This window comes from Solea senegalensis, linkage group LG9 (genome assembly GCF_019176455.1).
Source record: "Solea senegalensis isolate Sse05_10M linkage group LG9, IFAPA_SoseM_1, whole genome shotgun sequence".
In the NCBI taxonomy this organism is placed as follows: domain Eukaryota; kingdom Metazoa; phylum Chordata; class Actinopteri; order Pleuronectiformes; family Soleidae; genus Solea; species Solea senegalensis.
The window spans coordinates 13,738,088-13,762,951 of NC_058029.1; the positions used below are offsets into that span (position 1 = coordinate 13,738,088).

General features: G+C 38.3%; 1 protein-coding gene across 3 annotated transcripts; it reads right to left on the minus strand.

The window, feature by feature from the left end:
• Nucleotides 1–718: 718 nt before the first annotated feature.
• On the minus strand, nucleotides 719–22,904 carry mroh1 (maestro heat-like repeat family member 1). 3 transcript variants are annotated; one of them, XM_044034285.1, is made up of 45 exons: nucleotides 22,741–22,904; nucleotides 21,615–21,689; nucleotides 21,378–21,523; nucleotides 20,285–20,416; nucleotides 20,032–20,194; nucleotides 19,631–19,729; nucleotides 19,329–19,480; nucleotides 18,422–18,562; nucleotides 17,961–18,053; nucleotides 16,746–16,824; nucleotides 16,351–16,464; nucleotides 16,115–16,188; nucleotides 15,835–15,957; nucleotides 15,479–15,586; nucleotides 15,159–15,303; nucleotides 14,960–15,000; nucleotides 14,560–14,701; nucleotides 14,255–14,307; nucleotides 14,029–14,136; nucleotides 13,471–13,590; nucleotides 13,264–13,386; nucleotides 12,989–13,135; nucleotides 12,615–12,641; nucleotides 11,293–11,415; nucleotides 11,089–11,168; nucleotides 10,636–10,777; nucleotides 10,140–10,235; nucleotides 9,192–9,296; nucleotides 8,925–9,060; nucleotides 8,674–8,786; nucleotides 8,323–8,475; nucleotides 8,101–8,157; nucleotides 7,776–7,873; nucleotides 7,428–7,593; nucleotides 6,979–7,148; nucleotides 6,746–6,883; nucleotides 6,027–6,141; nucleotides 5,663–5,809; nucleotides 5,485–5,551; nucleotides 5,220–5,341; nucleotides 4,377–4,526; nucleotides 4,159–4,293; nucleotides 3,638–3,740; nucleotides 3,090–3,155; nucleotides 719–2,842 (listed from the first exon to the last, which is right to left on the minus strand). In XM_044034285.1, exons 2-45 carry the CDS (start codon nucleotides 21,634–21,636, stop codon nucleotides 2,766–2,768), a joined length of 4,911 nt encoding a protein of 1,636 aa, XP_043890220.1. In that variant the 5' UTR covers nucleotides 21,637–21,689; nucleotides 22,741–22,904; the 3' UTR covers nucleotides 719–2,765. The 3 variants fall into 3 exon arrangements, with proteins under 3 accessions (XP_043890220.1, XP_043890221.1, XP_043890222.1); XM_044034286.1 differs by having other exon boundaries at nucleotides 21,615–21,709; XM_044034287.1 differs by lacking the exon at nucleotides 12,615–12,641.
• Nucleotides 22,905–24,864: the final 1,960 nt, after the last annotated feature.

A 24,864-nucleotide genomic window follows, 5' to 3' on the forward strand; every position in this document is an offset into this window, starting at 1 on the left:
GATTCAGTCAAACGGCACTGTCTGAGGGGATCTGCACTTTGGTTTGGGAGAATTAAATGCTGTAATGATCTAGAGATGATAAGTAGGGACGTTTCTGGTGGTAGAAGGGGAGAGACGTCACGCTGCACGAACAGAAGATACAGTAAAACCCAACACACAGCTCAAAGAAAATATCTGTTGATATGGTGTTGTCCTGGTGTCTGATGCTCACAGTGGGTTTTATTTGCCGTCTGTCTGTAACTGAAGCTCTTTAAATAAAAGCTGCAGAGACTCATATTTGCACTGCTGCACTTAGAACAGACTAACAAACTAAGAAAGGCAACAAATACCCACAGACACACAGCATCAGGACAGACAGACAGACCAGAGCGACTTGACCTGTGTCAAATGAAATGACAAATTTCTTTGCTGGCTAATAAAATACAGCATTATATCGTGCTGGTTTCATTCAAAGATTTTTCATGGTTTCAAGGACCGAGATAAAAGCTGACATTATCATAAAACATGGCTCTCTACTGCACCCATGTGGAGACACAGAGAAACACACGGAATACAAAAAAAGCAGGGAAATGATTTGAGTCAGAGAAGTGTAGTTTAGATAAACTCTATTTCATTTACAAACCAAATAACTGTCACATTACCCGTCTTTGTCTGCTATTAACGTCTGTATAACCACATGGGTTATTATTAGTTAAAATGAAAACATTTAAATCAAAAATCATCTTTGACTTAATGTTTATTTCTTCATTTGATTCCACTTTGTTGTGGAACATGAACATTTTAACACTCACTCTGAACACATTCACACATTAATAGTTTGGAGAAGCCGTACCTCCACGTGTCATACATACTAATATCACACCGACATTCAACATGGTAAAAAATTAAAGAAAGAGAAAAATGACATGTAAATTCCCCATCAGTGGTAAAAAGTTTTTAACAGCAATTTCCATTCACCCAAAATTAAACTGTGACAGAAAGTGCAAGAAGCTGAGAGTCCCTGTTTATAGAACAAACGAAGCAGCTTGTTGTTTGTTTACCCATAATGATCACATTATTACTATTGTTATTATTATTATCATTATTATTATTGTTATCATTATTAGAAAACTGTTCTCCACACGGGCTGTGAAAAGTAACTCTACATCAGGAACTCAAAGTGCAATAGAAACACAAAACCCATGAATGACACTTTCAGACAAATGTGGCCAAGTTAATTCAACTTAAGACACATTTAAGAACCAGTTTGCGTTCCCAACATAAATAAACATTCATATTTACATTAGGAGGCCTGTAAACCCTCAACTGTTTGTTAAAACTACATTAATTATTACACTGAAAAGACAGTGAGGGCCATAAATCAAAAATGAAACTCATTGCTATATTATATTACAGGACGTCAACAGACATTTGGCACAAACTGTCTTCAGCATGGCTGCACAGGTTTGTTCTGACTACCTAACACGGCCTGTTTACATGGGTCTGTATGGCTGGTTCAGAAGAATGAGTGAATAAATGTGTGTGTGGCTGCACAGATCCACGTGTGTCGATAATGTGAAACTGACAGACCGGTGAACGAGTCAGTGTGACGTTTATTTAGGAGCTGAAAGGTTGTGTGGTGAGTGGCAGTGATTTATGCTTATTTAACAGCTTATTTATGGTTTACAATTGGATGTGGGATGTTTTTTTATTTATTTTTTTTAAACTTCAACTGAAGCTCTGACATCAGGTGCAACAGTAACTATCAGTCCGGCTGTGAGAGACACTAAAACTGGTCAGTGCTGGCGAGATGATCCGGACTAACTGGACACTAAATTCTTTTTAATAACAGCCTCCATTCATAGCTGCGAACCATAGAGGACATTTCTGCTGTTCTGTAGTTCTTGTGCATTTATCATTTTAGCTGTCTTTTTTTAAATGAAATCATATAAATACATCATACATACTGTACCTAAACACATCTAAAATCTTGACGTTTATCGTGATGAAAGGTGGGGGACAAAGCTCCAAGCTGATTAAAGGACAGCAGGATTTACATACGGTCATGTACTTGTGGCTTCCTGTCATAATATCTAAATCACAGGTCACAAACTTGCGGCCTGTGGGCCACTTGTGATCCCCCAATCATTTTCATTTATTTTTATTTACAGATTAATGTTCACAAATATATATATTTTTTTATTGTGAATTACCTCTTGTTTCACTGCAAAAGTCTATGAAATATCGTTATTTTGATATGGTGATTCAGTTTCACGCTGAACAGCTGATTTCCACAAAAGGTTTGACTTTTTTTCTTACAGACTAGACTCTAAAAGTGGCCCCCAGGTCATTTTAGTTTGAGACCCTTGATCTAAATAAACTAAACTATACTTTTTTCTAAAACTCTTTGAAGTGTGGTCTATTTCCTGAATGGAACACTGTCTATTTCTGGCATTGTCACAGACTGAACACAAAATGTTACAGTCAATCTGTTAAGAGCAGCACAGTCTTTGGTCACTAAAATATTAACACTTCCTTTCAAGTACCAGTTTAAAGTAACAAAAGAAGCTAATACAAGCTGCTAATGCCTAAATATATCTATCTATATGAAAATTGTAACACTGGTAAATGTAACAGTTTGGCTTCTGGCCGCACAGGTTTCCTAACAACATTTCAGCTGGGTAGTTTGGAATATTTTATTTATTTATAAATGACTACATGTTTCAGCGATGGGATCTGCATGTTTGTGTAAAAAATACTAGTGTGTAGATCTGTGTGTGTGTGTTTCAGTGGAAGTGTCCCATGGCCTCGGCAGCCTTCATTCTCACCACTGGATCTGGATCTTGGAGCAGCATCACTAAACCTGTGCATGAACACATCACAGACATCAGAGCGGTTAAAACCAGTGGACAGAAAACATCAGCTGTAAGAAAATGAAGTGGTTGGAGAATATGGGAACTGTCTGGAGGATGAGAATTAAGGAAAACATTGAAGTGTGATTACAAACTTCAAATTGTGGAGGGCAGCATTACACCTCTCAGTGTGCAGCCTGGTGAAAATATATATTATAGGAAGAAGAAAATAAAATGAGGGCTTTCCGTTTCAGTCACCTTTAGTGATGGTTCCCGTATTGAGGTGGGAGAAATGCTCCTCTGAAAGGTTGCTGAGCAGAAAACCTGATTAAAACAAACACACACAGATTACTATCAGGTCATATCAAAAACATTGCTGTGTAACAAATACCACCAAGGCTACCACTAACATTGTTGTTGGCCTTGCTCATGTAAAAATATGAATTTTCCATCTGTCAAATTATGCAATCTTTGGCATTTTGAATGGACTGATGTGACTGAATAAATTGACATTTTCTTTTTTTTTTTCAGCTGCCTTGAAATATTAGGACAAACACAGGCCACTCTTATCACACTTGAGCCTAATATTCCCTTTTTTCCTCTGAAACTGAATGGAAGCATCTGGTTTCTACTGCCAGAGACAAGACACCACATCTCAACTAAGCACAGGTTACAGGTGAAAGTATGGTGAACATTTTTAATAAGATTGTATGCAAGAGGCCTGTGTGGTATTATAAAGCTGCAAGGTTGTGGCTGAAATGAGCAGCATTTTCTTTTCCTCAATAAAGGTGTTGATGCAGTCATACCTATGAACATGGCAGCTGCTGCTCTGACCTCAGGCCAGTTGCTCTTGAAGAACTGGATGACCGATATGTGGTAGAAGTTCAGCATGCTTGGAAAGTCCTGGATCTACAAAAACATGAAACTCACACTCAAACATCAAGAGTGGGTATTTGCAGAAACTGAATAAACTACCCATAAGTATGTTTGCATAAGTGTGTAATCACATTAAAAAAAAGTTTTTTTTTCATATGCTTATGTACAGAGTTTTGCGTCATCTTATTACAGCAGTCAGCCAGAGCAAATGAAAACGTCCTTTCTGGTATGCAAATATATATGTCCAGAAAAGCCTCAATATTCCTATACATTGGACATTTAGGTACAGATCATAAAACAATATAGCCAAAATTGCCCCTGTGTGCAGAGACATCTTGGTCAGCGGGTCAACTCCACCCCTGGCAGGTTATAACTTAATTCCCTTGTAAGTCAATTTGGATAAAAGTGTCTGCTAAATGACATGTAATATAACGTAATGTGTGCATCTTACCAGGTACTTGGTGAGGTCATTGATGAATTCTCCGTAGTGTAAGCTCTTGTCATCGTGGAGGTGGTTCTGAAACATGGTAGTGATCTGATCTGATCCCACCACAGGAGCGCACACACGCATCGCAAACTTGCACGCCTGGAAAATACCATGTAGTGGTAAATCTGTACATGTATGTGGAAAGTACAGCATGTGTGTGAGTGTGGGTGTAAATTTCCTACCTTAACCACATGTGCATTCGGGTCCACCAGGTGGAGCAGCAGACTGACCAGAACATTGTGGATTTGGTCTTTAAACACTTGCTCTCCAGAGCCAAATTTGGACAGGTTCCCCATTAGGTGGATGGAGGCACAGCGGATTTCATCATTCTCCTGAATGAGTAGACAAGATGCTGTCATTGTTGTGTTTTTTTAAGGTGAACACTCAGAAATACAGCTTCACCTCATGGGAAAAACACCTAGAGAACAACTCAGAATCTACAAATACTGTACATTTAGCCTCGTATTGTAGCATTAGTCTGAAGTTTTAATTTTTTGTTTCCCCCAAATGCATTTTTTCTCCACCCTTTACTTAAGTGTAATATCTGATGATGGGCTGAAGCTCAGAGGGGATCGGTCTTTTCGCCATGGCTCCCAAACTCTGGAATGAGTTGCCAATTAACATTAGACAGGCCCCTTACTTCCTGTTTTCAAAGCTTGCACTTCTTCACCTTGGCGTTTGACACAGTGTGAGCTGTTTTGTCTATTTTTTACAGCCCTGTGAGTGTGAGATGTTGTGTTTTAATGTATTTGACGTAGTATTTATTTGCTTATTTTAGTTGTGTTTAATGTTATTTTAATGTTACTGTATAGCACTTTGGGCAACTGTGTTGTGCTCCATAAACTGGATTGGATGTTTTCAATAACATCCATAAAACAAATATGACTAAGAAATACAAAATAATATTGAGTGAGTGTTATAGAAATATAAAGGGCTCATTAGATGATTGTACTGTGAATTGAGAAATGGTAGTGTATCATTTTTAAAAAAGTGGGTTTTATCTGGAATTATAACAAGAAACTTACACTTTCCAAGAATGGTTTAATCTTCATGAAGATGTACACCACCAGTAAGTGGACATTCTTCTTGTCCAGGTACAGGAGAACTTTGGACAGACCTGACATGGCCTCAAGAGTAATCAGTTTACCTGGAGAAAAATAAAGAGGAATATTTTAATCAGTGATAATCAATCCAGGATGAGTGGCTGAACATATGGAATAACTAACATGATAAATGTCTTCAGCAACCACTGCAATAAATCAAGATGCGATTAGTTTGCTGTCATTTTACCTGGATCATCTTTCTCTTCCATGCCAGAACTCATGGCTGCTAGCAGCTCTTTGGCATATTTATTCACCTGGAGGGGGAAGAAAACGATAGGGAGAAAGCTGTGAGTGACAGAACAGCTACAGTTGTCTGTGTGTATATAGTAGCACATAAATGATGTGCAATCCTGTGTGTGTTTTACTTTTTCGGGAGATCCCACTGCGATATTTCCCAGCCCTCGCACAGCCAGCATGCGGACAGTGCAACTAGGGTCCGATATCCTCTCCATCATGTTGTTCATTAAAACATCTATCAACATCAGCTCTGTCACCACATGATGGTTCAACAGCTAGAAATGACAAAGAAAAAGCAAACACATCATGGATTAAATAAGGATAATGTCACAATACTGATTGTTCATACTCACTTCATAACTTTAAAAACAGGACAAAGATATTGACAGATAAGCCATAAAATTCAAGGCAGTTACAGCTTAGTTATTTGACAGAGGTACTTGAGGCTCTCGGCCTTTAAAGAACAATCATAGGTTAAAGGAGGGGTTTCACCTCAGAGAAAAAAGCAGTGACGGTGATTCTCTGGCATTCATAGATGTTGTTCAGGGAGGGACACAGACACTCCAGAATGGCAGGCAACCTGGGACCAGCATGTTTAGCCATTGCCCTTTAGAAAAATCACAACCACATTCATATTTACATCAACTCTTTACAGCAGTGCTTCGCAAAGTGTGGGCTGCGGCCTGAAGAAAATTGAAATTCAAAAAAAAAAAAAAAAGGTTAACACAATATATATATAATTTATTTAACATAACGTTATTCACAGTTTAATGTTACATAATGTGTTTCTTTACAAATACAACATAGGGTTTCTCAGTGATGGCTGAATGGTCACTATAGAGGTCATGATTATTTATGAGTACTGATGGGAACGGGTGTGTCCAAAAGGGCCAGATTTGATAATGAGGAGGACTCCCTTTACCAGCTAAACTAATGAAGATGATATATAACTGGGGCATATTTTCACAAGAAAAATACAGGAGAAAAACTAAAAAAAGGGACAATAATTGAGAGTAATTTGTTGTCTTCTTAAAAGGTCCAAACATGTTTGAAAGAACATAGCATACTTTTTCCTGATGATCTTTGCACTAAAATAGGCAGTTTGTATCATATATAATTCTTACAATATTACAAAAAAGCACAGTATATGGTGTACATGCAACAAGGGTGTCATAATGCATCCATCTCCCTTTATGTGAGTGTGTCTCTACCTCGCTAGTAGTGTAATTCCAGAGATGTGTGTGTTTGGTTCTCTCATTGCGTCCCAGGTATTATCCTCATCCATCCGTTTCATCACCTCATCTAATTGGGCTCGTGCTAACAAGATTTTCAGAGCATCAGTGGCGACCCTGGAACCAAAAAAAAGAAGACATTTTGACCAATCAATTTTACTCCACACCCAAGATTAGACCTTTGTACAAGACAAAAAGGCAAAGATGCCTACCCTGCTACATGGATGGGGGTTGTGGATTTAGTGTTGTTGTCCCTTGGTGCGGAGACTCCGACACTTGCTCCTACTCTGACAATGAGACAGGAAAAGAGCTGAGGAAACTGGCTGACAGCCGGCTCCTGACTCTGGCCATTTAATAACAGCTCTTTAAGACCACATGTCATCTGGGAACAAAGCACACACAGGCACAAATGTACATGTTAACAGTAGCATCAAATCTAATCTGTCATTTGTGTTTGGTAGGGAACTGCTGCTCTAGTGCATCTTTTATACAGTAGCTGTGACACATATTGAGAAAAGGCTAATAATTGAAGCAAACTTAAACTTATAAAGGCACTTGTTACATTGCAGTTATTACTTATTTCTATTACACGGAATATGTATGTCTTTGTGTATAAACACCACTATAGTCAGTAATGTGCCTGTGAGTGTCTATAACTTACGGCCAGTGGCTGATTTGTGGCCATCTTTGTTGAGCCTCCTCTTATCATATTCTCCTTTTTGTCTATGTAGGGCGCCATGATCAGGAGCTTCTCCATCACCATCTCTATGATCTGATTGGCTACAATAGGATCTGCCCCCAAGGCCATCCACATTTCACTGGTCCAGCTGGACAGACAGATAAAAATATATTAATTTTACTACATTGCATATATACAGTTTAAACCATTTTCTTCTTAAAAACATATGGCGCAGAATGATTTGTCAAAAATAATTAATATATACATGAACATGGCATTAATACATGATTTTATCTACTTGGATATTTAGTGTATAGAAACATTATATACCTGTCATAAGGGAGTGGTTGGTTAATTAGTGCATTTATGACAGTCTGTAGATGCTGTGAAGCCAGGATTAGCACCGTCTGTCCTACCGCCACTCTCACCTGAACACAAGGACCACACCAAATTTATTCTTTGAGTAAGACACAAGTGATCTGTGAAAAAAGCCCCACATAAAAGCTGATACTTAAATTACAATAAGCTCCAGAAGATTCTGTGTGGCTTTTAACACAACAACATGGAAAAAAGGTCGCACATTGTATTCACAAGCACTCAGAAGTGACTGAAACAAAGCCATGGAATGATAAATATGGGTGCTAATTGCTCAGACCTGCTCCTCCGTGATGCTCTGCAGACGTGTATGGAGCACCTCCAACATCTCTGGTACCTGATACACCAAACAACACAGACAGACAGAAAACGTATTTTGTGTGTGTGCACCACCATATAAGCATATTATAAGCATATTGGATTGTCTTTTTGGCCTATGCCGATATTAAAACAAATTCTGTGTTAACACTACTAAATGAGTGTGTTGACGTATGTGTGTTACCAGTTCTTGTAGTCCCGCTCCTCTGTTTTTCAGCAGTGTGTTCAGGATGACAGATGAAGCTCTGCAACAGTTTGTCTGAGTGTCGACGAGCCCTTCAAACAACATGAAGATCAACGTTGCCAGCTGCTGCTGAGGCAGACGTTTACTCATCACCTGACACGCACAAGGAAACAAGCCAGTCACACACAGTCCAACTGTACAGGTTGTTAAATATGTTGAAGCAATGTATTACATTAGTTAAGCAGATAAAACACAACATTTATGTATGAATAAGGTTTGTCTTTGATGAATGCAACAATATGATTATTTAACAATAACTTGAAAAGTTGAGTAGTAAGAAGTAAGATATACCTTGGTGAGGTCAGAGCAGGTCTTGTAGAGAACAGAGTGGTCAGGGTTTTCCAGCTGTTCTTTTAGGGTCAACAGACCGTCAACAGATTCATCCTTATAATCTAGTGCAAAACCTACACAAAAAAACAGGAAATGCTTTAAAATGTAAAATCTAGTGGAAACCGCAAGCTTGACAAAAACAAATCCTTGTATGTTTGAGTTAGAATGACAGTTTGACAGATATCTGAGCCAGAGAAATGTAATAAAAGGACCTTCATAACGTAGCTGTATATAAAGCAGCGCGTATATACAGTCAACAGCAGCAGGGCGTACAGCGGGGTGAGGGTCAGAACAGCGAGGAGACAGTCGACCAAGCAGAGCTCCAAAGTTGTGGAATGAAACCATGTTCTGGGCAATAAAAACAACAGAAAAGATCAAAATGTCAAGTGGCAACAAAGAACATCAGCATGGTTTAATATGTAGAAGTCATGACTGAATCCAGAGAACATGTGTGCACATATGTGTGTGTGTGTGTTTACCTTGACAGTCAGGTTATCCAGGTAGTAGGACAGAACATGAGCAGTTGCTATGATAGCTCTCTCTCTCTGGTGGTCCTGTCCGGAGCTCAACCATGATTCAATGTGCTGCAAACCATAGCAATACACACCAATACACACCATGTGTCAGACAACAGAAAACTGTGCAATATTAATGTTAGGAGATTCATGAGAAACAACCCAAGGAGAGAGGAGAGAAGAAACAGATAGGAGGAAGTGAAGGATTCAGAAACTTCATGTTTTTACTTTCTCTCACAACAAAACAATATATTTCAGAAGAACAGGATGGTCTCTGTGTTTATCAAGTTGTACAGAAGCTTTGTTAGTACCTAAAAATGGGAAACAATGAATGAAATCAGGGTGAAAAGGTTGAGACTGTTGAAAGCTACAAATATCTCAGTGTCTCTCAGAAAGGTAAACTAAATTGCAAAACAGAAAACTAAACTTCTTTGTGAGGAAATTGAGATCCCTTGACATTAGCAAGAGCCATTTACATGTCTTTTATCAGATAATCTCCTCCCAAATCCCCTTTATGCTGTGCATTTGCAAAGGAGGCAGCAATCAAAAAAGTTTTTCATATCAACCCAGACTGAGGCATTCTCACAAAAAAAGAGAATGAAGAACAAACTAAAAAATACTATGCTCCTCAAAGGGCTTTAAAAGCTATTTTATTGACTGCCTCAGTGTTCCTCTGAACATTTTAAAGGTACTTTGTTACCAGCAGCATTAAGGTTTTTTTTTTTTTATGATGTAGATCACTTTGCTAATGTATTTTTATTTATTCATTTGCTTGTTTGTAGTTTGGTATGTTTGGTGGCAAACAAGTTTCCCCACTTGGGGAAGAATGAGGTCCCTCCACTAAACCACTCCACTAATATATATATTATGGCATTAATAAAGAACCAGTGTGTCTGAAACACCAGGCCTCACCTTGAAGACATTCTGCAGGCCATCAGGCGTGGGCTCCTTGGCCAATACACTCTTCAGCAGCTCCTGCAGTGCAGCCATCGTGTCTTTGTATAATGCCTGTGCAGATTTACCAGGACATTGTGAAGAAAAACATATTATTCGGCCTTCTCTAATTAGCAGCTTACATTCCTAAACAAAAACCTAAACAACTCAGGACGGTGCCAGCTGCAACTCTCTAATCACAAAGGCCTTGGTGTATTTTCGCTGTGCCTAACCTGACTGGGACAGAGGACTGACAACTCAACTATGCAGTCCTCCCAAAGGTCAGCTCTATGTATCAGCAGAGAAAGGCCTCCAAAACCCTTTAAATATCCTGACTCTGGGATACAGTCAGACTGACAGAGGATGCAAATCCTGGTGAAAACGGTTAGCGAGTGTAAAATGCACAACTGCATGAGACAATGTACAGGATATGAGGGAAAACAAATACAGTGTTACCTTATTGGTAGTCTTTTACCTTTCTCTTCTTGGGGTCAAGTATCTCTTCTTCTTTAGTTTTCTCTGGAGTGTGCGTCTCAGGTGGCAAAGAAAAAACACTGTTGACACACACCTTTAGCAGGTCAAAGATCTCATTCTCACTCAGCACAGGATCCAGTGGTCTGAAGGACTACAGGTCAAAGACAATGACATGTGAAGAACACAGTCCTGATTCTGATATTAAGCCATTCAGAGTTTGTATACTGTATATGTGATCTGATAAGGGTCTGCTGTGTGAATTTCTGTAGTTGGAATTCATCATTGGAAACCATTGTAATGTAAACTACGTATCAGCTAAATTATTAAGCATCATCAAACTGAGCATTGACTAATGCAATGTAACATTTTGTACTAATTATTATTCAGTTAAACTGGAAATCAAAGCCTTCAGACAGCACTGAGAGTCAAGTTGGTTTAGTGAAGTGAAGGATACAATAAGTTGGCACAAGTGGTCATCACAAGATGGCGTACTGGAGTCCGTAATGTATCAGCTGGCTCTGCCTTTATAAAATCCTGTACAGGGTGGATATTAACAACAGAATCAAAGATATCAAAAAAATAATTTCCATTGCAATTACATACATGTACATCTATTAAATGTTTTAAAAACAGACAGTTTATTTATCTTTATACAAACCAGCATAACAGTGATGAGCTCCTGTTTGCGGGAGAAGACGTAGCCTTGTTTCTTCACACACTCACTGATGGCTCTGGCAATGAGGCCTACACTCTGAATCAAACTCAGTTTCATAGTCAGGTCCTGGATTAAAGCAACACACACACACAGAGACAGGCATACACATATATACACACACACACACACACACACACACACAGGCAGAAACAAAGAAATAAAACAGGAAAAATGATAAGACATACAGTAGATAGATGCAAAGATTGGGGTCAACAGGAAAAGTAGGCGTGAACAAAATTGTATAATTGCATTTTCTAATTTATCAGGAATGCAAACAAGGCAAAGCAGCTCCTTTACCAGATGCAACTATTACAAATTGCTCAGCAAGCAAAAACAATCTAGAATCATTCCAGCAATATAAAAGTCAATCAATCCACTCAGTCTATCAATCAAATCAATCTGAGTGCAGTGTCACAGATTGATCCTCCATGCCTATGGATGGAGAGAAGTTAGAAATCAGAGTTGTATGATTAGAGATTGGTTCAACAAGAAATCACCAGCAGGCTCTTGTCAAAGAAGTGACAGAAGCGATTGAAGCCTAGAGACATGAACAGATGTTAGAAATTACAAAAGTCCTTTCACGCTGAGGGTGAGACGTTGGTGAGCATTAACAGAACAGTCCACCAAAAAGGAAAGATGTCTAGAATCCAGTGTGTAAATCATGTCGAAATAAAGATTATCAGAAAATAATTGTGGTGGGTCATTCAGAAAAGAGCTTCTTGATTAAATTTAAGTCAAACTGGTTTGTTAAAGGGCAGCAAAAAACAAAACAGTTAGAAGCCGATCATTGCCACTGTACTACACTGAGTAGTAAGATTTATAGAGGTGTATCATACTTGAGCTACATTTCACTGAGGCTGGGCATTTTCACAGAAGAACACAACTAAAGTCAAAGGTTTTACTCAAGACTTAGAAAACATAAAATAAACTTGTGGTCCACCACCCTGATAGATAGGGTGGTCGATTTAAAAAGAGGGATCATTTATGATCTTAAATTCATCATCCACCATGACAAAATATAGTTGATTAAGTCAACCAAATGATTAAAGTCAATAAAAGTTAAAATAGTTGTATTATTTTATCAAGCAGTGTTTTCTTGATTTGAAGTCTTTTCCAAAAGTTTTTAATGATGATCTCATCACCATTGGGCGGCACAGTGAGACAATTTAAAAAAGTAAAGAAGAAAAGCATGAGGAAAAAAGCAGAAGTTAACTGGCAAATATCAGAGGACAGCACAGAGAGCTTGTGTATTCCTGTGATGATACCTTTGTCTCTACTTTTATCCCCAGAACCTGTATGAAATAGAGGTGATAAAGTCATGAGCTCACATCAAAACACGGCCAATACCTGCAAGTAAAGTTCTATCGTCTAGTTGTCTACTTTGCTGCTGACTCAACCACATGTAAAATGTGACTGTTACACCCACTGTAAAGAGGTTCCTTCTGCATTGGACAAAAATCACACATCTTCAGAAAAATCATGTTATGATAATGTGACCTGTTGATCAAATAACTGCAAATAATCGCACACTATCTAATGTAATCTAACCTTAAAATATAATAATTGCATCACTATTAATGGAAAAAGTCAAAGGAACAGCAGGTGTCTCCATGTGATGTTACAATAGCGTTCTCATTACCTTGGTATTGAAGTGTTTGCTGATGCAGCGAAGGATGTCTTGATCAATGCGATTTAGTATCTTTTCTGGAGGAGCGTTTAGAGCCACTTGACCATAACACAGGATTAATGTGCTCTTCACCTTCTCTACCTCAACATCATTACGTTCCTGCGGAAAAGGAAGGGAGAGAGAGATGAAAACAGACAGTGGAACAGGTAATGCCGAAAGAACTGAAGAAAACAAGTGATATCTGTAAAGAATTTGCCATTGGAAAATACTGAGAAACTTCTTAATACTTTGAGCAGGTTGAAAATGCTTGGCGACTTCTTGAAGGCGTCTGATTTGCCAAACTCATCCAGCTTAGCCAGAGTTCCCTCTAGGTGGCTGTTGGCACACAGACCAACGCCTAATGCAACTCCCTGAAAGAAGACACAACAGATTTAATTGTACCCGTCCACAAATTAAAACATGTAACAACATGTAATTTCAAGACAACAGTGTACCTCTCTTTCCAAGGCGTCATTGTGTCGTGCTGTGAGCAGGACTTCCTGCAGTTGTTTTTTCACCACCTCCTTGTTGAAACATTGTTGAAGAGTCACTCCTATACACTGATACAGGAACTTCTACAACAGACAGTTAAAAAAAACTATTTAAAATGTGTAATATAGATTCTAACACTGGTAGTACATATATTATTTTTCCTTATGAATGTTTTGTAACCGTGTGAGGTAGTGGGCCACTTTACAGGGTTAAGGTTCCACTAACACTAAACATCATTCCATATTTTATAAAACTACTAGCTCCCTCTGCCTTTTGAGATTTAGAAGAGAAAGTTGTGGCAGTGTCAAGAGATGATCATATTTTAGGAGATCACACCTCCCAGAGGATGGTAACTACTGTTAAACAACATCTTTTTTTTTTCTTTCTGAGGGCTTAACAACTTGACAAAGCATTAATAAATGTAATGTCACATGGCATGACTGTAACTAAACCAAAGAAGCTACTCGTAATCAGCTGACTCCTGACTTGTGTTAGAAATAAAGGTTTTAAAAGCATTTTACCTTCTCCTCTAAGGCGTTGTTGTACGTGGAGAGATAACGCGTTGCCTCGCCTGTCAACTGACACACCCACTTGTCATCATCAATAGTCGCCAGGGTTTTAGACAAGAACTGGAGATCATTTCAGAAAAAGACAGATTTAATATTTTCATGTCACAGTGAACAACAAAACACTGACATGTTATGATGTGAATGAGAATTCAGTATGTTCCCATTTGGAAAAGCTCACCTTGAGCAGCTTTTCATCCCAGTGCTTCTTATCCAGGCTCTGTGATGTAGACTCTGAAAACAATAGTACACAAATTCAGATTATGCTACAATGGAGGAGACAGTAGATATTGTACATGAGAAACAACAAGAAAGAAGGACACAATAAACCATTCCTCCCTCTTATTAGATTATGAACTCCACTGCAGAAAAGTCAGGCCTTCAAGTTGTGGCAGTAGTAAACAGTAGTGGTGCATCACGTTCTCTAATACATTATCAAGCATAGATATGATAAGATTTACACAGACCACGTTCATATCTCCATACCATCTAGTATACTCAGCAGAGCAGGTATCTCTTTCTCCCAGAGAATCTCTGTGTTGGGGTGAATGTTGATACCGAGGATCTGAAGGAGAGACAGGGACGGCGCTCCATGACCTCTGCTATTGAATGGGAACGCTGCATTTACCTAGGACCACAAACGCAACCCAGGACACAACACATGTGGATAAGCAGACTGCCATCAACTACGCAGCAACAAAGAAACATCACAGTAAGTAAGAAGAGACTTTTAACAGAAGTATTTTAGAGAAAATTAGCCCTGATTACCAGAAAAAGTAGCTAGTCTAAAACATGGGTTGGGTTCTAAACTCCACAAACATTGGCCTCTGTGTTTGCCTTTGGCACCAAAGACGTCACAACTCATAAGCCAGTTTGCTTTACTTACCAGCAGTCTGATCATTAGTGTTTGAGGAGAAGGGAGGTTGACTGGAGGAGAAAAAGTTAACATTACCAAAGTGTTGATTCTACAGAAGAGACTCACTTGTTGTTATAGTTAATTCATGATACTGCATTTTTCAGTGAATCAAATTCAATCATTCATTGATTATAGCCAGTGTAGGCCAGCTTTGTCAGTAAATATTTACCTTCCTGTGTAAAGTTTATGTTACAGCTGGGCTCCTGGTTTTGTTTCTTCTTGTTGCCCAGTACTATCAGACTCTTACACAGAGGAGTGGTGGCATTGCTGTACTGGGAAGGGGTTAAATAGTACAGCAGCTTGGGCCAGAGCACCTGGAAACAAAACACATGTGTTAGGTATCTCAGCAATATAATATACATCCTTTTTAAATAAATACAAGAAAACAAGTGATAACAATTGAACTCCAAGAGCAGTTAACTGATTAGGGTAACATGGATTATTTACCCACAAATTAGAAAACCAGACAGATGGCGATAGTATACATACATCAGCTAGACGTCCCACAGTGGTGGTCAGGAGATGAAGGGTGTTGTCACACATTGTCCTCAGGGACTCATTTGTCACCTCTTCTGGATCTGTGGGCTTCTCGTCACGCTGAAGACACATACAGCACAGATTAGATACTTTACAAATCATCAGCAGTCCCTCCAAACAAAGCAGTCCCTCAAGTCTGAACATATTTCGAGTTTAACTATGCCATCATTTGTGCTTGCGTACAGTCATTGGTTTCCTTTAATTTTGCGCTTATTTGAGAGGATGGAAAAATTAATTGCAACCCATAATATATACAATCAAATAAGCAACCCAAGTGAGTTGAATAGTAATCACACAGATGCAGTTACCTGGTATGTGTCAGGTAAGGCACAATGTTGAACTATGAATCGAACAAGTAACTCCCCTCCCTCTAACTCCAGATAACCATGATGAGCCATTGCACTGATCACTTGGACCACACGCTTCTTCACCTGGGACACAGAGAAACAGAATTACAGTGCAGGACAATGTCAACAGACCTCTTCAAGTAAACCAGATTGTTTGGTAAAAAAAGTATCTCAATTCAAAGAAATAAAGACTAGAAGGAAATGGCTAATGTTCTGTCTTTGTGTGTACATTATGTGTTACCTTGTTGCTGTGGTCAGCCATTGGTTGTCTGATGCTGGCCAGAATCAGCAACTTTTTGTTCTCCATTGTAGAAGCTAAAAGACACAACAATTTAGGACTAAATTAAAACAAGAAAAAATAATAAACAATTATAACAAGTGACATAAGATTCCTTGATATAATTCAGGCTTAATTACATTCTTTTCTAGAATAAGTTATAAGTGGATCTGAGAAGTGTGTGTTGTTGTTTTTCTCACTGGTGGAGTTGATGAGGTGGCGAAGGACAGCCAGGGAGCCCATCCTACTCCGCTCATTACTGTTTTCCAACTTCTGAAGTACAAACATAACCAGTCGGTCTGGGAAGGAGTTTGCTACACAAGAGAGAAAGAGACTTAAGTTGTCTGAATGTCACAGTTAATATGATTATCCAATGGGTGAGCTCATTACCATTCTTGTGACTCCACAGAACTACAACAAATAGAAAAGCCTCATGCTGTTGACAACATTCAGCTTCACATAAAATATATTTAAACATTCACCAAAAGCCTCTCTCTATTACTGTGCAGAGAACAGCACAGTTAAACAGTATCAACAACAGTCGATGATCATTAGACAGATAATAACAGAAGCACCAACTGAGGAACCTCAGTACCTAATAAGCTGAAGCAGCGCAGGACCTCATTGTGGTTCTTGACAGTAGGAGGGTTATTGTAGTCAATGGGGGCAGACGCCTGTGGTAGACAAAGGAAACGATACACTGTCAAACAAAATAAGTTCTGGTTATCACTGATCACGCATGTTCCTTTTATATAATCAGGTCAAACATGAGGCATTTACAGTGCAACAAGGAGCTCCTATTCAATATGAATCGAAACTAGAAACAAGAACTGAGAATGAAAGGCCACATTTTCAATGCCAACATTTGCATTCAACAGCTTGTGTTTTAAGTTAATACAGTTACAGTTAATTGTTTAATTATGGAATGATACATTAAAGCCCTGTTTAAGAATGTGCCCACTTTAAATTTTGCTGGTGCTGTAACTTCCTAGTGAAATATTATCTGTGCCCAACATAACTGGGAGAGTAACTGTGGTAAAATGTTGCAACAGTAAAAGGCATCAGGCCAAATGTCAGCTGACACACAAGGATATGAAAACATCTGACAACAGTGATCCTCTGACAGTCAGTTGACAAAGGTGAAGTTGAGACAGAATAATCCAGGAACAGTTTTGTGGTTTTATGGTGAACTGTTCCGTTTCTGGACAGGAAGAGACAGAGTTTTGATTACAGTTTGTATGATAGCAACTGAGTCAAGTGATAGAAAGTGCTACACAGGGAAGCAGCAACTATCAGTGGTCAGACCAGATGGATCCAGGTACACCTGTTATTCTGTAGTATGGTGAATAAGCCTTGTATGCTTGTGGTTTGTGCAATGTCTGTCACCCGGCACACCCAGTGTTATTTTTTCAATTTCTGACTTGACAACATCCCAAAGGTAACAGCTAAAATCTGTCCTGTTGAAATATTCTCTGATACTTCAATGGAGCAACTTCTCCATTTGCTGTACTACACGAAAAACATGTTTTACAACAATGGAAAAAAAACATATGTGGCATGGCCTTTTTCATTTGACCATGATTGTCTTTTCAAGTGATCAACTTTACATGTCAAAATTAGGTTAATCAATCTGCATTGAATATTTAATAAATGTCATTGTTCTGTAAAGGACAGGTCAGGTCAATGTGTCTCTAGATAAAAAAGGAGGGAAATTGCTACTACCATGACCTTTAATTAACATCTGTATCAAGCACCAGTCACGTGGTCCATGCAAATTTAAATGTGCAGTATTTATTCAAGTAATGTTTACCTGGTGATGTAGTGCAAGGAGCAGACTGTCGAGTTGGGTCTCCAGCACTCTGCTGCCCATGTTGACAGAGGCATCAAGCACTTGGCACAGACTCTGAGTAAAGAAAAAAAGAAAACACACTCACCCTTCTGAAAATGTTACATTAAGTGTGTGACTTTAGAGTTGTTTTAGAAAAAAGTTTTAACCAGAAATGAGGTTGATCTAGACAATAACACTGTAAATGAGTTAAGGAGAAGACGTATCATATTAGAAAAGAAAATGTGCAAAAAAAAAATTCAATGTTTCAATTCAATTGTGGTTTGGAATTTTGCACCTTAGAGCTGACATACCGGCAATAAACTGTATATTATACACACCAAGCTGGAAAAACAGTTGTCCTATGATGGATGCCTTTAGATAATGATTCTCTACCTGTTGCTATAACAATGATGTAGCTCAATCATACTAGATTACATACAAACCTTGCTGATGATGAAGTGCTCATTGTTTTTCTTGTATAGCGAAAGCATGGTGGGAATGAGTTTGGGAATTTGCTCCTCCAGTTTGTCGTTGGCCATCAGATGGCACATAGAGCCAACTGCCTCAGCCACAGTTAACCTCAACTAGAACACAAATACCACACACACACACACAGAAAGACAGGATGTCATGTGATGATCAACCAAAACAATTAAGCACCATTAGGGGAGACTTCCTTCAGATAATGAAATATTATGAAACAGTCTTTGTCTGTTCCGCAAACTAACACAGATCTTTGTATGGTGCAACAAAGGTCTTAATATCCTGACATGAATAAATCTGATTTCCACTTAAGTGTTGGTGGTGGAGATTAAGGAACAAGTAAAATCAGTCATTTAAAAAAAGGCATTTAAACTTATTCCATTATTCAAACATTAATATTGCGGCCATGTCATTATAAACCTGTATTTTTCTTATTAGGAAGTAGAATTGACTATCAAAAAGAAATAAAGGACTATCCTTATTTTGTTTTCCAGTGTATATCGACTTTTATATTGAACTCTTAGTTTGAATACATAGGGATGCCAATGTTAATGTGTAATATACTGGAATACAATGCAACTTTGGGTAAAAGACTGTGGATCAATCACTTCATCAGGAAGTGAAATAATGAATAAAATAACTGCTGGTGATTTAACAGTGTAGTTTTTACAGTATTCCAAAAGGACAGCAATCATCAACATGCTGTGTATCCAAAGGTCACAGTGTCAAGCCTTAGACACAGATGGCCTCTGTAATAAATTTACTTTCCTCAATAATGCCTAAAATGTGACTGCTGAGCCATTTTTGAGGCCACAGGGTTTTCTGTCTATCATAAGACATCAATCCTCAAAATTGATATGACCTTACCTTAGACTCCCTGCTTTGTATCCAATTATTAAAGAGAATTTCATAAGCAGCATAGATTTCACTGGAAAAAGTGTCTTTCCTGACTGTGGGATCTGGAGCCTTGTCCAAATTGGCCAGATACTCTAATATACTGTCGCTGAAGTGACACAGAGCTGGAGGGAGAGGAATAAAAGAGGAAATTATGGAGAGAAGAAACAATATTTTGAAAATACTGCCAGATGACGGAGGAAACTTGCTTATTTTGAAAAATAAATGTCATTGGAGCGAGAAAATTGATGTAGTACAGATACAGTTGTTCTTACCAGAAGAGAAGGCCCATTTCATGTTATCATGTTTAGCCATGCTCAACATGGGCAACAAGGTGCCAAGAATAGCATTCAGGAAGGGCACCATGCCATAAACTAGGGAACACAGAACAGCACACATTAGTACAGCATATAATAACCTACCACTCTCTTCTCCAGAATGTAAAAAACTTTTAAAAAATTACAAAAAAATGGTTAAGGTTTTTGGTAAGAACTAGTGAAATCCTAATTGACATATTAGACCTTAAAATAGTAGTATCTTCAAAGACAAAATGTTACAATGCTTTTAGGTAGCAACTACTGTCATTTACAGAGACAGCCCCTGAAAAAACCAAGGTTTGTGAACAAATCACTGATTTTCTGAGTGTGTGTTGTTGTGAATGCGAGCAATTTCTTACCATTGGAATCAGAGAGATTGGCCAGTGTTTGGATGACAAAGAAATGAGGAAGGACCCCCGGCTGAAACTTGTTTAGTATCTCCTCCATGACGTCGTTGATATGTTTGTTACCAACAGCAACCAAGATATTACTGGCTGCCTGCTGCCAGTCAGGGATGACCTCCTGAAAATCCCATAACATCATTTATCATCTGTTCACTGAGATCATTAAAAATGAATAAATAAAAAAGAATACTAATTGACAAATTTTTACTTTTGATCGTGTCATCTCATCTGATGCTAGAGAGATTATGCTTTTTATTCTGGGGGAACTGATCTCCTCTATCCTGCAGCCAGCAATCAGCTCAATAGTCTGAAGAATCACAACTCTGTGGCTCACGACCAACTGAAGGAGGAGAAGAAGAAGAAGAATGTTTTACGTACAATACATTGTATGTTTTCACTTCCATCAAAAAGGAATACAATCTACTGAACAGATCATACAGACAGATACAGAGAAAAATATGACATGGTACATTAAATACCATGTCAATAAAACAGGACAAGACATTTCCTCAGTGTAATCATCTGTTAATCACAAGACCAAGGACTGTGACTGTAACTGATATGTTTTGGATTGTAGGGAGACTGGTGTTCTTCTATTTTATATATTTTTTTATTTTAAGCCAGTGCAGGTCAAATGTTGGTGTGTAGATATAGAAAATTAAATTCTGCCATTTTGTATTGCAATAATATTGTGCATGCTCAAGAAAGTTTTTTTGTTTGCTTTTTACGAAAAGGAAAAACAAATGTGAATACTGGTGAAATTAATTTCAAACTCCTTCATGCAGCAATACTTACATCTTGTATATGTGTGAGATAGTAATGTATGCATTTATATGCAATTATTGTGTGGTGAACCACATGCTAGAGGCTCTGAGATGCCATTAAAGAGTAATCAGGTTTAACAGATTAGAAGTGAACTATTGTTAGCTGAGGTTAATTGAGTCAAAACAAATCTACTGTAAAGGCACAAACATGTAGGTATAGCTTTTACAATCCTGCTTCAGGAAATCAAAAGCAGGAGGGACTTCCCCTGCAGCTTTCAGGCTGAATGTGGACAATAAGATCACATGGCACAGCCACAGCAACTGATTACTGCATGTAAGTGAATTGTTCCAAGACATGATTACTGACTGCACAATTGTGGGCATGTGGTTAATGCTTATCTGGCTTCTGTGAAAAGGGCAACACGATCTATTTACGTTGGTCTTGGTAATGTGCAGAAGAAATACTGATAACAGCAGGAGTACCAAGGCATTTTGAAGTGTTTAAATGCATAGCGGGGGTGTATTCTGGGCTTTTACCTTTGGGTGTTTCAGGAGGTAGTCCTGACACATGGCTAACACTCGGTCTGGCTGTAGCTTTCCCAGGGTTAGCATAGACTTTCTGACCTGCCTCTGGACCTCTGGGTCTTTATCAGTGGCTGCATCTAGAAGAGCCAGGGTCACTTCTAGAATGGAAACCATAACAGAGTTACAGAAGAAGCTGCTTAAAATCAAAGACAAATAAAATAATCAAAGAGAAATAAAAAAAGAGCTCACGTTCAACATCTGTCTCATCCATGGTGGGCAGAAAGAGCTCCTCAGAAAGAGCCTGTGGTAGAAGATGCTTTCCTCCTCACAGGGGCTTCTTAAAGCTGACAAGCAAAGTATGATGTGTAAATACTGCATTATTTTCCACCAAAAGCATTCTCTGGTACACATCAGCATTAGGATATACCAATTTAATATTAGAGAACCCATATGTTAACCATTAAGAGCAACTACTACGCAGAAGTATATACAGCATGTGTCTCCCTACAAAGTTGCACGTATTCTCTGAGGATAAACTCAACAGGCTCATGTCCTGCAACTGGTCAAGGTCTAATTTAATTGATTTGTTGTTTGGTCCATAAAGTGTAAAAGAAATCTGAAAAAAATTAGAGGTCTTCTTACACATAAAAATTATTTTCACTTTCTAGCTAAAATTGGGGATGCAAATCTCGGCAACTATATAACCAGCTCTGATGAAAAATGCACCACCTGTTTATTTTATTTAGTGGAGATACAATGGTGGTTCTCATGTTATATTTGGGTGAATTTCACCTGAACAATGTGTATTTTATACATGCCACTTTCATTGTGGCAAATGGACATATCAGCAGCTCCACAATCAGCCCCGTCATAGAATGTCCTGTAGAACATTTGTGGGTTTAATCATTTAAATGTTTACATATTATGCTCATAAATTCACTTCTGGCCAACAAACTCACACAGAATTTGTCTCCAGAAATGTTCGTAACGAGAACGTTACTAGTCGCTAAGTAACTCAAAACATAAACTACTGTCCTCTGAGCACTTATCATCACTAATACATGTCAAAAACTATCGCCTTCAAGCCGTAGCGTGCCAAAAAAACTATGAGGTTGTCGTTATCCGCGTTCCTGTCAGACACACGCAGAACTCGACACAACGCCGGTGCTGTTCGTGTACCATTGACACACTTGTCACGGTGCCTTTGGTAGTTCTCGTTATAGCATTTACCATTAACCTGCTCGGGTGCTGCTGCTAGTGTTGCTAACCTGGGATCCCAGTCATATTAGCATGCTAAGCTAGCATCCACTGCTAAGGAAGTGTTCCAAAGTGTCCCTGACGTCACACAGAAAAAAACAAAGATTTACTAACTTACCAACTCCCAGCTCAGTGTCCGAGAAACAATAGCCCCACAGACACGCTGCCTTTGTCTTTAGCCGGGACAACAGACGTCCCTGTCCCTGTCACTGACACACACACACACACGGACAGGACTGTCTGCTGTGTCGGAGTCTGCAGGTGTAAACACGCCTCATCATGTGTTCGTAGTCAGCAAAAACGTATCAAACATGGGGGCGGGGCCACTGAGAAACACAGCACCGCGGAACATAGAGCTGCTTTTCGATCCGGTTAGATGACACTTTCCTACACTGTGGGAAGTGAACATTGAAAAATAAAAGTATTAGTAAGTGATGATTAGTAAGTGATGATTACTATCTCATTATTATGAGATAGTAAGTCATATGATGATAAATATGACATAATTATGAGATACTCTCTCATTATAATGAAATAACTTCTAATATATGTTTTTGATTTTTCGTTTCCAGGCTCCCATACATAGTAGACAATATACAATAAGAAAATAAAAGGAAAACATAACAATAATCATAAAAATAACCATTAAAATATATAATATATAAAGAAAATAATATACACCTTTTACAGAAAGTAGTACGGAAAATTGTCAAGGCACAGAATTATTGTACAGATATTTTTCACATACTGTATATCTTTGTGATGTGAAATGTAGAATACATGAACAATTTTAAAATAGTTTTCTTCTCAGAATTGTGATATATTGTATCTACAAACTTGATTATCAGAAACAGCTAAAAGTAGAGAGCCCCTATTCATTTTGGCCAATCATTTTCTTTTCTTTTCTTACATCACTACTTCATTCAACACTGAGTAGGCAAAGCTAAAACACTTTATTTTCTCTATTGGCCTGACTGTATTTGGCTTGTAGCAATTAACTAATGTATGTACTATGTACCACTGTCCCATTTAGTTTAGATAATGTCAGACTGACTGACAGACATGTGATGTGCATTGACTTTGGAAATATGACTTGCGGGATACTGTCTCAAGAAATCACTAAATTTTGGTTTAAGGGCATCTCCTTTATAAGCTCGAAAGGACAAATAAATGTGTATTTAACGAGAAAAGCAATTGATATTTTGTGACCCGATGCAGCAATCTTCACTTTTTCTCTTTAAATACACATTCATTGTGCATGTTAAGTTAAGAAAGGTCACTTGACTTGTATTTATGTCTTGAACATGCAGACTCAGGTCTGTGAGGCAACAGTGCTTAACACTTCCTCAAATGGATGTGCTCCTTCATTTATCTGCTGTTGATGTTGTTGTTTCTTCTCCAGTTTTCAGATCAAAGAAACAACAGATTCTTTTTATTTTTAACCTGCATGGGATTTTGGTCTAAGGGACTCTGGCAGAAGTAATCATCCATTAACATAACCAGGATCTTCTCCACCTGTTCCTGAGCTTTGCCGTTTCTTCTTTTAGGAGGCACATCTTTCCTCTGTTTCTAATTTCTCTTTGTTCATAGTGCACAGCATTCATCTGCTGTGAACAAAGCAGAAAAAGATGAAAACACTGATATTACTTACTTATTCAAAATTGAACAACAACAACCACCTTGCAGCTTACTCAGGTTCACTGAGCTCAATTAGAAAAGTATTTACAGCTGAGCTGAATAACAGATCATGTGACCAATCGTCACAACACAATCGAAACAAACATCATCATGAGCATAATTTCCACTATCATCTTGTACTATTTGGACTTTCATTCATTGTTCAGTTTTTCTTTATTTATTGTTTGGTGTCATAATTTGTGATTTTTCTCCCTGTGTATTTTGTGGGCAGATCTTCCTTTATATGTTGTATCTTGCTTGTGTCATATTTCTGTTTGTCTTTACCTGCTGTAGTTTCTTGTTTGTTGGTTACATTCACTCGTGTTGTATCAGATCCATTCATTTTATATTCGGCACACTCCTGTCAGCCACTGCCAGACTGTCTTGTGTGTTTCTTGTGTTCTCCTCATGATTGTTACATCAGTGTTTGCAAGTGATTGGCTCTGACTTTACCCACATGCCCATTGTCTTTGGATTATTTTTTATGTGTCTGCCTTTTTCAAGTGTATCCTGCAGTGCAATATTTATACATACAAGTGCACGTTTCGGCACAGTAATGTGTCTT

What these genes read in the sequence shown, in the direction of transcription:
- mroh1 (XM_044034285.1), bottom strand. Translation starts at nt 21,636, where the DNA reads ATGGATGAGACAGATGTTGAAC. An exon ending in CTGTGGGACGTCTAGCTGAT is followed by an intron (nt 15,304 to 15,478) that starts GTATGTATACTA and finishes TTTTGTTTCCAG; the next exon opens with GTGCTCTGGCCCAAGCTGCT. An exon ending in CGAATGCACATGTGGTTAAG is followed by an intron (nt 4,294 to 4,376) that starts GTAGGAAATTTA and finishes GGTATTTTCCAG; the next exon opens with GCGTGCAAGTTTGCGATGCG.